Consider the following 13,275-nt stretch of genomic DNA (forward strand, 5'->3'; position numbering starts at 1 on the left):
GCGGATTTAGGCGAGCAGGGCTCTTAAAATCCGCCCCTTAATGAGGAATGGTGATGTTTCTGTTTTTCCATTGTTGCTATGCATATTTATTTATTTATTTATTTAAAATTTTTATATACCGGCATTCATGTTGCAAACACATCATGCCGGTTTACATATAACAGGGGTGTACAGTGAACAATTCAATAACCTATTAGTGTAGAAGGAAGCAGTTACAAATAACAAGGTAATAGAACTGGGAGGAGAGAAGAAAAGGGAGAGAATAACATTAGGTATAGGTATTTACATTGTAGTTTCCAGTTCAGTTTTTGTCTGCACTTTTGTATTTATACTTTATGATCACTTTATGCTGTATTTAGCGAGGTTCTATATGTGTGACTTAGGTGAGGTATTCTGCTTGCATTCTGTTTCTAGATAGGGATCTATAGCAGCCTGACCTGTTTTCATAATAGGAGATGCATTGGTGTTTTAGGACCTGCTGTAATATTTTCAGTGTTGCTTTTTCATAGATGTGGTTGATACAGTTTTGAGTTTGATAGTTTGGGAGTTATGGTATATAATCAAATCATTGCTAAAATTAATCCTGCTACTCACCTTCATAACCCAATTCCAGCCAGTTCTTTGAAACAAATGTATGGAATTATCGCTCCAACAATCACAACTGTAACCATTCTCTCTCAGAAGGAATTGATCCTCATGGGTTAAAAAAAAGCTGTGATAAAGCTGATTCTAAAAAATAAAGCAGGAAGAATAGACGATTGGGATAACTATTGACCAATATGCTATCTGTCTTTTCTCTCAAAAGTTCTTGAAAAAGCAGTGTTATCCCAACATGTAAATCACTTGGAGGAACAAGACATTCTCTTCCCTAATCAATTTGGATTTAGGAAACATCGCTCTACTAAGACTTTACTCCTTTCATTAATGGACTCTGTTGTACAAGGGTTTGAGGCTGATGAATCATATTTTCCTGTGCTAATCAACTTACCAGCCACCTTTGACACTGTGGGCCATACCCTGTTGTGCCATCAGCTCAGAAACATTGGGATCGATAGTAGTGTTCTCAGATGGTTCTCTTCCTTCCTATATAATAGAATATTTCTAAGTCAAACTGAGCACATATGTTACTTTCCATTTTGATACAGGAGTACCTCAAGGCTCAGTCCTCTCAGCAACACTATTCAATATTTATATGTTCCCGCTGTGTAAATTATTGAATGATCTGGGAATCACTTTCTTCTTGTATGCTGAGTTTTACATTCCATTCTCCAAATCATTTGAAAATACAGTGTTGACAGTGTCAACCTATATGAAAGCAGTACAGCTAGAACTATCACAACTTAAACTTAACATTAAACCCTAAAAAGACTGAAATCATTAGGTTAAGTAGAAACTCTTAGATAGTTAAACCACCGGCACTAGACCTGGGTAACTTTCAAATTACTCCTTCAAATCAAGTACAGGATTAGTTATCCAGCTAGATGAGAACCTTACTATGAAAAAGCATATCAGTAAATTAACACAGGTTACGCCAAGTTGCGTATACTACATTGTTTGAAACCTTTGTTAAACTTCGAAGACTTCCGTACTGTATTGCAAACTCTAATTTTCTCAGATCTAAACTATTGTAACTCCTTATTACTCTGTCTTCAGCATGTATCTTAAAACCATTGCAATTACTACAAAATGCCTTCAGCAAGACTTTTGTTAAGAACAAGGAAATTTGATCACATTGCACCCTCATTGATTTCACTGCACTGGGCTGCCAATACAATCCCAAATCTACTATAAAGTACTAACCTTAATATTCAAAATCATTCATTCCAGTAACACAGGTATGACAGGCATGACATTACAACCATACACACCTCAGCAAACTCTTAAGATCTCAAAATAAAGGACTACTGGCTGTTCGCGACATTAGAGAGCACACATCTGACGCAAGTGTTTTCCATAGCGGGTGCAAAGCTTTGGAATTCTGTACCTGAGATGTTAATGTTTTGATACCAGATAGAGATTTAAATGCGAGCTAAAAACATGGCTATTTAAAAATGCTTATAACATAACTTAAAAACATCATGAAATAAAGAATCATTATAACAAGGACAAAAGATACAAAATGAAGCATGAGGAAAAGAATTAACAAGAGAATATAAGAATCTCAACACAATGTACTAACTAAGAAGTGAAATTTGTTAAACTATTTTATGTCCTAAATTCTTTAGTTAAAATGTAGCAGAACATGTCATCAGATAGATATTATTCATAAATAGACATTCAACTATGAAACATGCTATTATTTGTAAATTTATAGATATTAATGTTACTTTTGTAAACCATTGTGATCTTTACATGGAGCAACAGTATATAAAATGTCTAAATAAGATTCTGAGTGCATGGTTTGCAGGTAGTGGAAGGAGTTTGTGTTGCTATTACTGAGGTGACACCAGAATTTGAATATTTTTTTGGTAAGGAGAAATGACCTTGTTCTGCTTTCCACCCTTTGTTGGGGGAGTTTCTATGAATGCAGGGTATTGTAGAATTTGAGGTGCAGGTTTTATATTGGGATTCTGTCTCATTCCTGCATAGAAGAACTTTTGTTTGCTCTTAAATAATTTTAGTGGTAGTTTTACTAGACAGTTGGAACTTTCCAGGGGTTTCTTTGTTACTTAGAAGGTTCTTTGCCACTGACATGCTTGCCTAGGACCTTGCTATAATGGTGCAAAATGTTTGTAACAGTGCTTCTTGCTTTATGATCAAAGAAATCTCATCTCTCTATATATGGAGTTTGCTAACAGGCAGGCGTGGAAAGAGCCATTGGACCCCCACAAAGGTCAAACTAATAGGGTGGTTTTCCTGTCACAGATGAATTTCTAAAATTTAAAAAAAAAGTTTTTATGTGGTGGGATGGGGACTTAAGAGTGAAATAAGTGCACCAAACCTCTCTCCACACCTCCCTTTTAGTGATGTGGTTCTGTGACAAACATCCCTCCTTCCACCTTCCTTTTCAGTCTCTCACTCAGTCTCTTCTCCACAGTCCATCCCTACAAGTCTCTCTCTCTCTCTTTGCCAGTTGCTCTCTCCACCTGCATCAGTCCATCTCTGCCAGTTGCTCTGTCTCTCCCTCCATCCCCACTGGTTTCTCTCTCCTCCACTAGTCCATTTTTACCAGTCTCTCTCCCACCATCAGTCCAACCCTGCCAGTTTCTCACTCTCTCTCTTCCTCCAGCAATCCCATTCTTCTCGGTCTCTCTCTCCCTCCACCAGTCCATTCCTCCCAGTCACTCCAGATCCAGCTATGTGGCTGGCTGGCTGTTATAAGTTACTGAATATGAGTACATTCTTGCACATTTACTGCTGTTTGGCAATTATATGTATTCCCTCTAAAACTGTAAGCATCTATTAGATAAATGAGGCTTGACCGACGTGCCGCAAATGCGCAGTAGAGAGCAGCTCTACTGCGCATGTGCGAGCGAACACGTCGGTCAGAGCAGAGCGTCAGCTCTTTGAAAACATGGCGGTGGTGGCGAGGAGCGGTGGCGGCGGCGCGCGCGAGGGAGGGAGGGAGGGAGGGACTTCCCCCGGAGATCTTCCGTTTGTGCCATCCGAAGGGGTTGTGAATGAGCTGAGAGAGGGGGAGTGACTGAGGGGGGAGGGAGGAGGGAGTGACTGAGGGGATGGGGGAGGAGAAAGGGAGGGAGACTAGAGGGGGGAGGGGATAATGAGGGGGAGGGGGAAGGAAATGGACTGAAAAAATTTTTTTTAATGTAGCCCGTTGTTACGGGCTTAACAGCTAGTTATTAAATAAGTTTCATATATTATGAATGTCTGGTATGCATATAATTTATTACATTAATAACTTTTCTGTATATGGCACATAACTGCAGGTAAAACTGAAAAAAGTATGTGGAGGTCCGCAAACATTTTGGAGGTTGAAAAGGGGTCCAAGCTTCCAAAAAAAGGTTGGGAGCTGCTAAAGCATCCTGTAAAGTTGACTGCTAGTCAACAACAGCAGAATTGGTGTCTGACCCACTACATCTTTTAAGCTTAGACAGTAGAGAATGTAGCTTCTCAACATCAGTATGTCCCCATTTATGAGAGAACAGCTAGCCTTCAACAATTCTCGTGGAGTTACCTTCATTTGTATTAGAAAGTGATCAGAGAATGGAACCTCTGTACAAGCATATCCAGAACGATCAGGTTCAGGCCAGTAATCTGTCAAAAACACTCATGTGTATGGCCAGGTTTCTGTGTGGGTTGATAAATTGATTGTACCCAACCTAAAGCTGCCATAGAGTTCAGGAGATCCACATAACTATTAGGTGAAGGGAGAACATCAAAATGCAAAATTAAATCACAAACACCAAAAACATTTTTATATCTGTTTTAGTGTAGCCAGCACATTAATAAGAATAGAAAGATAGGGGTTCAAAAATCCCAGAGACTATAAACTAAACATACTCCCAGGAAGTAGTAAGCACTAATATCTTGAGATGGAGAATAAATTCTAGAGGAATTACCACCATCTTCAAAGCTTCCTTGACTAAAAAATAATCCAGCACCACCTTCTACTTAGATGTGGCTACAAAAAAATGTTAAAGGAATAAGAAGGCACGCAAAGTTGATTCAATAAAATGGTATCTGTTTCTTGAATCAACTTTCGGTGATACATAATAAATACGGCTTACTATCTTTCAGAAAAAAATCAATGATAACTGGAAGCTCCTCATTTAATAACTTTTATATACAGACATTCATTAGCATATCACATTGGTTTACAAATAACAGGATTAAAATAACACATGAAATTTGGAAAGAGAAAAAATAAAGTTACATGAAACAGGGATGAAGGAACAAGTTGGGAGAGAAGAGGAAGTGGACTAGAGTAGAGCATTAGAAAGATATATAGTTTAATTCACTCTTGTGTAAATAGTTTAAACAATGTTCAAAAATTGATTGTTAATCTGCTTAGGTTTCAAGGTCCCTTTTGGGGGGGGGGGAGAGGAAGTTCAAGGTTCCTTTGGGAGGGGGATAGGATGCTTTAGGGGGAACATAGGCAGGAGGTGCAGTTATGAATAGGCCCGTTTAAATAGCCAAGTTTTTAGGGGTTTTTTGTTTTTTTTAAGGTTTTTGTACAGTGTTCTAGGCATAATTCGGGGGGCATGGAGTTCCATAGAGTGGGGCCCACTATGGACAAAGCATGTTCTTTGGTGGAAATGTGTTGGGTGACGGGGATCCTTTATAGGCCGCTCTGGTGGGTCTGTTGGATGTGTGATAGTGCAGAGTCATTAAGCCAATGAATATTCTGGCTGTGTAGCATTTTGTGGATAATTGTGAGGGTCTTGTGGAGTATTCTAGAGGGGATCGGAAGCCAATGGAGATCTCTGAGGATTGGCGTAATATGATCTGTTCTGCGGGAGTTGGAGAGGATTCTAGCAGCTGCGTTTTGCAGCATTTGAAGAGGTTTGATGGAGGTTGCAGGAAGGCCTAAAAGTAAGGTGTTGCAATAGTCGATCTTGCTAAATAAGGTGGCTTGGAGGACAGTTCAGAAGTCATAGTGATGGAGGAGGGGTCTTAGTTTCTTAAGGACCTGCAGTTTGTAGAAACAATCTTTAGTAGTATTGTTGATACATTTTTTTTTAAGTTCAAATGGCTGTCAAGAATGACACCTAAGTCCCTGATGTGCTGGGGAAAGGGAGAAGGCTGATCAGAGGGAAGGAGGTTGTGGTGGCCTGGGGATATGAGAAGTAGCTCTGTTTTTGTAGTGTTTAGGGCGAGGTTGAGGTTAGTTAGGAGGCAGTTGATGGAGGTGAGGCAGTTGTCCCATTAAGGATACAGAGATAGTTAACTCTGATTGGACAGCAGAATAGCTTCTAATTAAGGTAACACCCTCTAATGAAGATCAGTTTTGGGAGGTAAATGGCACGGAATCGCAAAAATCATAGGACTCACCTCAGCCATATCCATACAACTGAACAAAACAAGTGAAGTAAAGCAAGTCATGCAAGAAAAATTAACCTAATAAAAACAATGCTGCCTCTTTTACCGTCTGTTACACACGGAACACGCGATGGAGCAGATATTTGCACCACAGAGGCACAAGGCACCTCTGACATTAGGCCAAGCTGTTTAAATCTTATTGCGCCACTGGTGTCATCAAGGGGGAAGTGGGGCTACTTACAGACACTGCGAGGTGGAGGCAGGAACAAGCCAGCAGTCAAACTAATGTCCTCAAACAGCAGGGAGGCACTGGCTCAGGCAAGAGGAAAATCCTGACTCTGTTGCTGGGGTGCTCTGGTGGAAATCAGCAGGTGGGCAGAGCTTATCTCTCTGGCATTGGGCTGAGCTATTTAAATCATAGCATATCACGGATTTCATCAATGGGGTAGGGCCACTGACAGACACCAGGAAGCACCTTACACCTGTGATTGCCCGTCTGCCCCCCTTTGGCATTTTGAACAGCCTGTGCTCCAGCTTTGATTAGTGGTTTTTTTATTTGATACCCAAATGGTGCTTCACCTCAGCCTCCGTTCCATCCTCAAAATGCTTGAATTGCCCTCCATTTTTATAGAGAGAGGTTCACCTTTGGTGCTTAATAGTCTTAAAGCCTCCTGCAGTCAAAAATGTTCAGTCAATTTAAAGGTTTGTATAAGTTTCTAACAGACAGGTTCATTAACATCTATTTTGCTGTATAGCCTCAGGTATTTTAGGGGTGAGCAACATGGAATGGATTTTCCTGTTTGGGATTTGACAGGTGCTTCCACCTGTCAAATCCCTATGGTCTGACCCAGCATGACACTTAGTTCTTACTGTAGTATGCACATGGTATCTGCTGTAAAGGACAGTAGCAGCAAGCTGTTACTGAAAGAGTTTTCAGACGTTTCAGAGATTGCGCTTGACTGGACTTTAGTTGACAAGTGATGTGGCTTATGAATTCTCAAGATACAATTAAAATTAAATCTCTCTCACTTTAAACTTTTTTTCATCCTGAAAATTCAAATCAAAATGTTTGTGAAAGTCCTTCATATACAGAACCAATTGCTCGGTCTTTGTATTGGTTTCTCGGTTCTAATCATGGGTCCAAACTTTTCACAAACCTGTTTATAAAAAGAAATATATATATATATATATCTGTAAAAATGTGATTGATGATTAGAACCGAGAAACCAATACAGACTGTGAGCATTTGGTTCAGTGAATTTTAGACTTGAAAAGTTTAAAGTGGTAAGGATTGAAATCTGATTGTATCTTTTGGATTTGGTAGCTGTTCTTCCCTAACAGGTGAACCCTGCGGTTAGTTCTTATGAGTTCCCAGCAGCAAATATGGCAGTTACTGTTTCAAATCAGCAAATCACTCTCTAAACCCTTCCCTGTTCTCCCCAGTGATATTGAGGCTCTGTAGAAGCAGAATGGTAAATCAGCACTTGATGAACAGTTCTGCAAAGCAAAATATTTATAGCTGTTTTTGCTCCCATAGCAGATCATTGTGGCTCAAGCAAGAGGAGAGCATGACATCCCAGAGGCATTATTGCTTGATACCAAATAATCCCCAGTTGTCTCTCTTGCCTTTTGTGGGATAGTAGATTTCTGCTACAAGACTTATTTGCAGCCCTTACTTGCCATATTTGTTACATGACATTTGTGTTATTTTAAGATTTTAATGTAATCGGTGTATCTTTAAACTTTATAAATTATATTTAGGACTGTACAGAAGGTGCTATTCCTTCAGTGACAAAGCAAAGAACAAGTTCTGTCGGAGACCGTCCTGCAAGACCTTCTCTGTTGGAGCAAGTCTTAAACCAAAAAAGACTGGTAAGTAATGCACCCACAAGATCACCTCTGTTATGGGGAAAAATCCAGCTGTGGTCAGTAGTGTCTCATAGATTCTTAGTCTGAAAGCATTTTGTGGCCTGTGTAAAATGAATTGGTAGTGTCAGTTTAGGATGTCCGCATCACTAAGAACATGAGGCTGAGTACTGAATGAGTATGAAGACTGAACTCCCATTCTCATCCTAGGGTTGAGGCATCTTGGTAGGGTAAAAAAGCTTGTATCTTTCTGTTGATTGACCAAAGTGAAAACTGAAGTGTCTATCAAGTATATTTCACAAGCAGTAAATTCACTAGAAAAATTATTAAAAATAAAGACTAGAGTGTTATATCTGAGAAGTCTCAAACCAATAAGTAAAGAATCAACAACACACATGCAGAAATCCAAACAAAGCAGTGTGTGTTAAACAGAAGTAAAAGCAATCTGTAGACACAATCACCTCAATGATGTAGGCCACAAAGTTAATTTTAAGATTTTTATTTCTGTAAAATTTGGAAAAGACAGTCATTAAGGCTTAGAATAGAGTTATAATCCACTTCAAGATGCAGAATCAGTCCCTTAACATGGGCCATGTTTCGTGAGAAACTGCATCGGGAGGGACTATTAAGATCACAAAGATCTTTTTACATGTAATTCATGATTTACAGTCTTTAAATCAACATGACAATCATTCAAAATGACCGCCGATACAGCTTCCTGCGAAACACAGCACGTGTTGGGGGACTGGCTCTGCACCTTGAAGTGGATTATAACTCTATTCTAAGCCTTGATGACTGTCTTTTCCAAATTTTACAGAAACAAAAATCTTAAAATGATCTTTGTGGACCTACATCATTGAGGCATTTGTGCCTACAGATTTCTTTACTGTTATCTAACACATCCTGCTTTGTTTGCATATCTAAGAAGTCTGATACTTTTTTTGTTGGAGCAACAGTGGAAGAGGATGGGATACAAATGCTTTTAAATAAATATAATTCAGGAGGTTTTACATACATTTTGTTTTTAAGCACCTCAGTGGACTTGGAATGCAATTTTAAATTTAGCCATCGCTAGCAAATTGAATGTATCTGATCTCACAGTCAAGTTGCCTTTACAGTGGGCAATGATATCATAAAATTACTGAATGGTACATTCAATGTTTCACATCCAGAAACAGGTTGATAGGACTTAATTTAAACTGAGACTGTTCACTGCCTTAGCAGTTCAGGGTGCTTGTAAACTGCTTTTTATAAATATCAAGGAAAGAAAATTCTAACATCACCAAAACGTTTTATCCTATGACATTGATACTCTCTAACAAGGTATTTATTTGCAGTCAATTCTTGTCTAGATTAAATGTCCAAGGTGAACTCTAGGGAGGGCATTAGCTCCCTATAAATATCTTGTTCATTAGGGACTGTTGCTTAAAAGAGATGGCTTATTTTTGTTTAAAACCCTTTTTTTATGGTAGTTTTTGCTAATGCTGCCCTTGAAATAAAAGTTAAGATAGTAAAGTAATTTAAAATAAGCTGCCATGTAGCAGCTGAAGACACAAGTTACTGAGGGTTATGATGTGAGTTTGCCTGTGTCAGGAGTGCTTCCTGTTCTTTCAGTGCAGTTCCAGTCGTGAACCCAGCAAAGTGAAGTGGATTCATGGCTGGAATTAGCTGCAATCTAACTCCTTGTGCCTATTTCTTTGTTAGATAACATTTTAATTGTGTTTTATTTATCTGCTAGTAGTAAAAACCTGCCCAAGGATGGGGAAATACTGTGAAGCATAGTAAGTGTGTAATTGAATATATATGATAATAGAGAGGGTACACTGTACTTGGGTGTGTACTGTGTGGTGGTAGAGACTGGATTCACTATTCAGAGAGATGGGAGGGAGCTGGAGAATACAGCAAGAGGGGTGCAGTGCAATTTCCATATCTGATGATAGAGAGTGAATTGGAAAATATAGAGAGAGATGGGCGGCACTGAAGAATACAAGGAAAAAGAGGGGCAGAGCTCAATTTGCATACCAGGTATGCAGGTTCAGGGCAACTTTTCTCTTTATTATAAGATTTGCTGTCATTTCAAGGCCAGTATTAGCTAGGCCTCAATGTAGAGAACTTTTAAACAGAAGTTAATAAAACAAAAACAAAAAAAAAGTAAAAACATTTTGGCATGTCCAACATGAAAAGTCTCAGTGTTTTTGAACAAAAAGCCTTTTATGTATAGCATAAACAAAATGCTTAGCGGGTATCCATTAGATAAAGGTTTTATTCTCCTTGATATTGGCAAAGCCAGCAGGAAGAGAGAACCCTGTCGTCCCAAGTGAACAGCACAAATCATTAAATATTCTGTTTGATATTTTTGCTATTTTCTTTAAAAATATTAATGTAGCTTTTTCAGTCAATGGGAGCTGGCCAGAGATGGCTTGTTACATCAGTGTAATGTAGAAGTTTGCTTAATAGTTATTCAAATAAAGATTACGTGATTGGTGTGATCCCATATATATGTGACTTTATAAAGGACCATCTAAAAAGATGATGTGCATGACCTTTTGAGACCTCACAGGTCCATTCTTTAGAAGTATGCCATAACTGTGCTGCATATGTTATATAGAATCTTTATGCAGTGTTTACCACAAGAATATCCTGGGCTCAAATAAAATGATTAAGCATGATTTTCCATATCTAATTTGGGATTATTTTAATCAAACCGAGCAGGTTTTAAAGAACTTCATTTTCTAATGTTTGGATATATGTATCACATGTTTTTCCTCTTCTAGTCATTATTAAGAAGTCCAGAGGTAGTACAGTTTTTGAAGACACAACAGCAATTGCTAAGTCAACAAGCTTTTGAGCAAAGACAGCCATTTCCTGGAGCATCTGTGTAACAGAGTCAAGTTAAAGATCAACATCCCAGACTGATGGCTGGAAATATTTGTTCATTGAATTCATGTTGAACTTTTCAAGTGTTGATGTCTTAAAATTTGTTGGTATGTTTAATAGCAAAAATGTGATGCACTTTTTGGATTCTGAGCTATTCAGTTTTTTACCAATATTGTAAAGAAATATGGAGAAGTAACAATCCTTTTATGCAAATAATGAAAACACATATTGCCAATGTCTTCCCTAATATTTTCATATAGGTCCACTAAAGTAAATATTTGTCTAAAATATTAACTAAACATTCAAAACAAAAATATCTTGTAAGGTAAGATAGGCCTTCTATTTATCACAGGAAAAAATGAAACCTTTATATTTGTAAAAAGTGAGAAATCAAATATTTGAGCTGCTAGATTAATTATGACAGTACCTTACTATTTTGAAACTGTAGAGAAGAGACCAGAAATCATTAGAAAGCTCAGAACTTTCTGTATGCAGCTTGTAATTTGTGAGCCCTGTGGCTACCTTGGGGTTTCAGCCAGTATAACTGACTGTTCACTCACCTCTCATAAGCATTCTGTCCCCACATCCAGTTTACAGATGCAGATCTTTGAAAGACTTTGAGCCACAAGAAAGTTGCAAGGTAACATGGAGATAGTTTTAAGGTTAAGGAAGATGCCGCAATATTGCATTCTGATTGGTGAAGAAAGGGCTGGAAGTGGGGACAGGAAGTGGAAGAAAGATAACATGGGGAGAGAAAAATGCTGGAAGAATAGAGTATAAGGTGCCTCAGAAAAGAGGTTAAAACAATGTACTTACCCCTACACATTATGGGGCAGATTCCCCCTGCGCACGCCCGAGCCTATGTTGAATAGGCTCGGTAGCGCATATAAGTCCCGGGGCTTTCCTGGGGGGGGGGGGGGGCATGTCGTGGCAGCGCATCATCTGGGGGCGGGGCTGCGGGCGTGGTTCCGGCCCGGGGGCATGGCTGAGGCCTCCGAAACTGCTCCCGGGCCGAGAAATCTCGTGGCCGGCGCGCGCGAATAACTTTTCAAACAAAGGTAGGGAGGGGAAGGTGCGGGGAGGTGGAAGGAAAGTTCCCTCCGAGGCTGCTCCGATTTCTGAACGGCCTCGGTGGGAACTGAGGCAGGCTGCGCGGCTCAGCACGCGCAGGCTGCCAATTTTGCGCAGCTTTGCACGCGCCGACCCTGGATTTTAAAAGATACGCGCGGCTACGCGCATATCTATCAAAATCCGGCGTACTCTTGTTTGCGCCGGTCGCGCGAACAAAAGTACGCGCGGGCATACTTTTTAAAAATCTGCCCCTATATCTAAACTTCTTGTTCCAGCCATTCTACTTCTTTAGTCCTGAAGTTTCAAACTGTTCTGCTACTATCTGCCCAATATATAGCATGAAATTTTCAAAGCAGACAGAGACTTCATTTATTCTGGCCTATTTTTTTTGGCCAATTTATTTTTCTTCTTTTGGGCTTCCAGCCTCTGTTAGGCTATGGTGCCAGGAGCCTTTATTAATAACTGCCCACTGATTTTACCCTATTTTATGTTCTACCCCTAACTCAGCCCAGCCATTATAGCGGCAGTCCTCAACCAGGGATTCACAAACCATGGTGTCATCCAGAACCGGGCTCTCATGGACTCTAAATCTGGTTGCCAGGTGTTACTGTTCCATGATAACTAATGCTCCCCCCCCCCCCCCCCTGCATCCCCCACCCTTCACCAGAGATAGTGAATGCTGCCTCTGTAAAATCTCCAGCTGGTTCAGGGAGTAGAAGACTGACCTTGGAATCAAACCCAAGTCCTCCATATAACAGTGCACAATACTGCCACAACTATTGAGCCAGCCCCTATCATGCCATTTACTCAGTTGGGAAGAGGAATCTGATTCAGATAATTTATGAATGAGATGGCTTTACTAGAGAGAGGGAAAGGCATTTCATGGTTTGCCTCTGTCCCTATGAAGATTATTATAGAGAGAGGCTGGTTACATGGGTTCATAGTGTTAAAATATATTAAAATAGCAGTTGCTCATGTGTACACAGTGATAACATCTGGAATCCTTTTTGTAGACCATGCTAGTCTTTATTTCTTTTCCAGTTCCAGCCATTTTGCTATACTGGGTATCAAATATATTGGGGGAAAAAAAAAAGAACTTTTAATTAGTCACTTGAGTTTGAGTTGTGGCATTTTGTTTGTGCTGATATTTCTCACAGGACAAGCAGGATGGTAGTCCTCACATATGGGTGACGTCAGTGGACGGAGCTCTGCTACGGAAAACTTTTCTGTCAAAGTTTCTATAAAGCTTTGACTGATCCTGGCACACTGAGTGCACTGAGCATGCTCAGCCTGCACTTATCCCTGTGACCACAGGTATCTCCCCTCAGTCTTCTTTTTTTCCGCTCTGCAGTAAGCATAGCGGTTAGGAGCTCTGTGAGAAATTCTCACAATTTTTCCTCACGAACGCTTTTTCCCTGTGCGGGTCTCCCTTTGCGTACTTTTAATTGATGCTCGGTGAGTACTATGCCCTGTTTTTCGGTCGGTTCCTGTCACCTCACTAAGGTTTCCCCGGCCTACCAA

The 13,275-nt window shown here is 39.8% G+C and overlaps 1 protein-coding gene across 1 annotated transcript in view; it reads left to right on the forward strand.

Annotated features, from left to right (window-relative positions):
• RFXAP (regulatory factor X associated protein) overlaps positions 1-10,918 on the forward strand; it is a 41,791-nt gene extending 30,873 nt beyond the window's left edge. Inside the window, exons 2-3 of the mRNA XM_029602722.1 lie at positions 7,702-7,812; positions 10,581-10,918. Coding sequence (XP_029458582.1) covers positions 7,702-7,812; positions 10,581-10,688 — 219 coding nt within the window. The 3' untranslated portion in view covers positions 10,689-10,918. The remainder of the gene's footprint in view (positions 1-7,701; positions 7,813-10,580) is intronic.
• Positions 10,919-13,275: the final 2,357 nt, after the last annotated feature.

This window comes from Rhinatrema bivittatum, chromosome 5, assembly GCF_901001135.1.
Source record: "Rhinatrema bivittatum chromosome 5, aRhiBiv1.1, whole genome shotgun sequence".
Taxonomy (NCBI): domain Eukaryota; kingdom Metazoa; phylum Chordata; class Amphibia; order Gymnophiona; family Rhinatrematidae; genus Rhinatrema; species Rhinatrema bivittatum.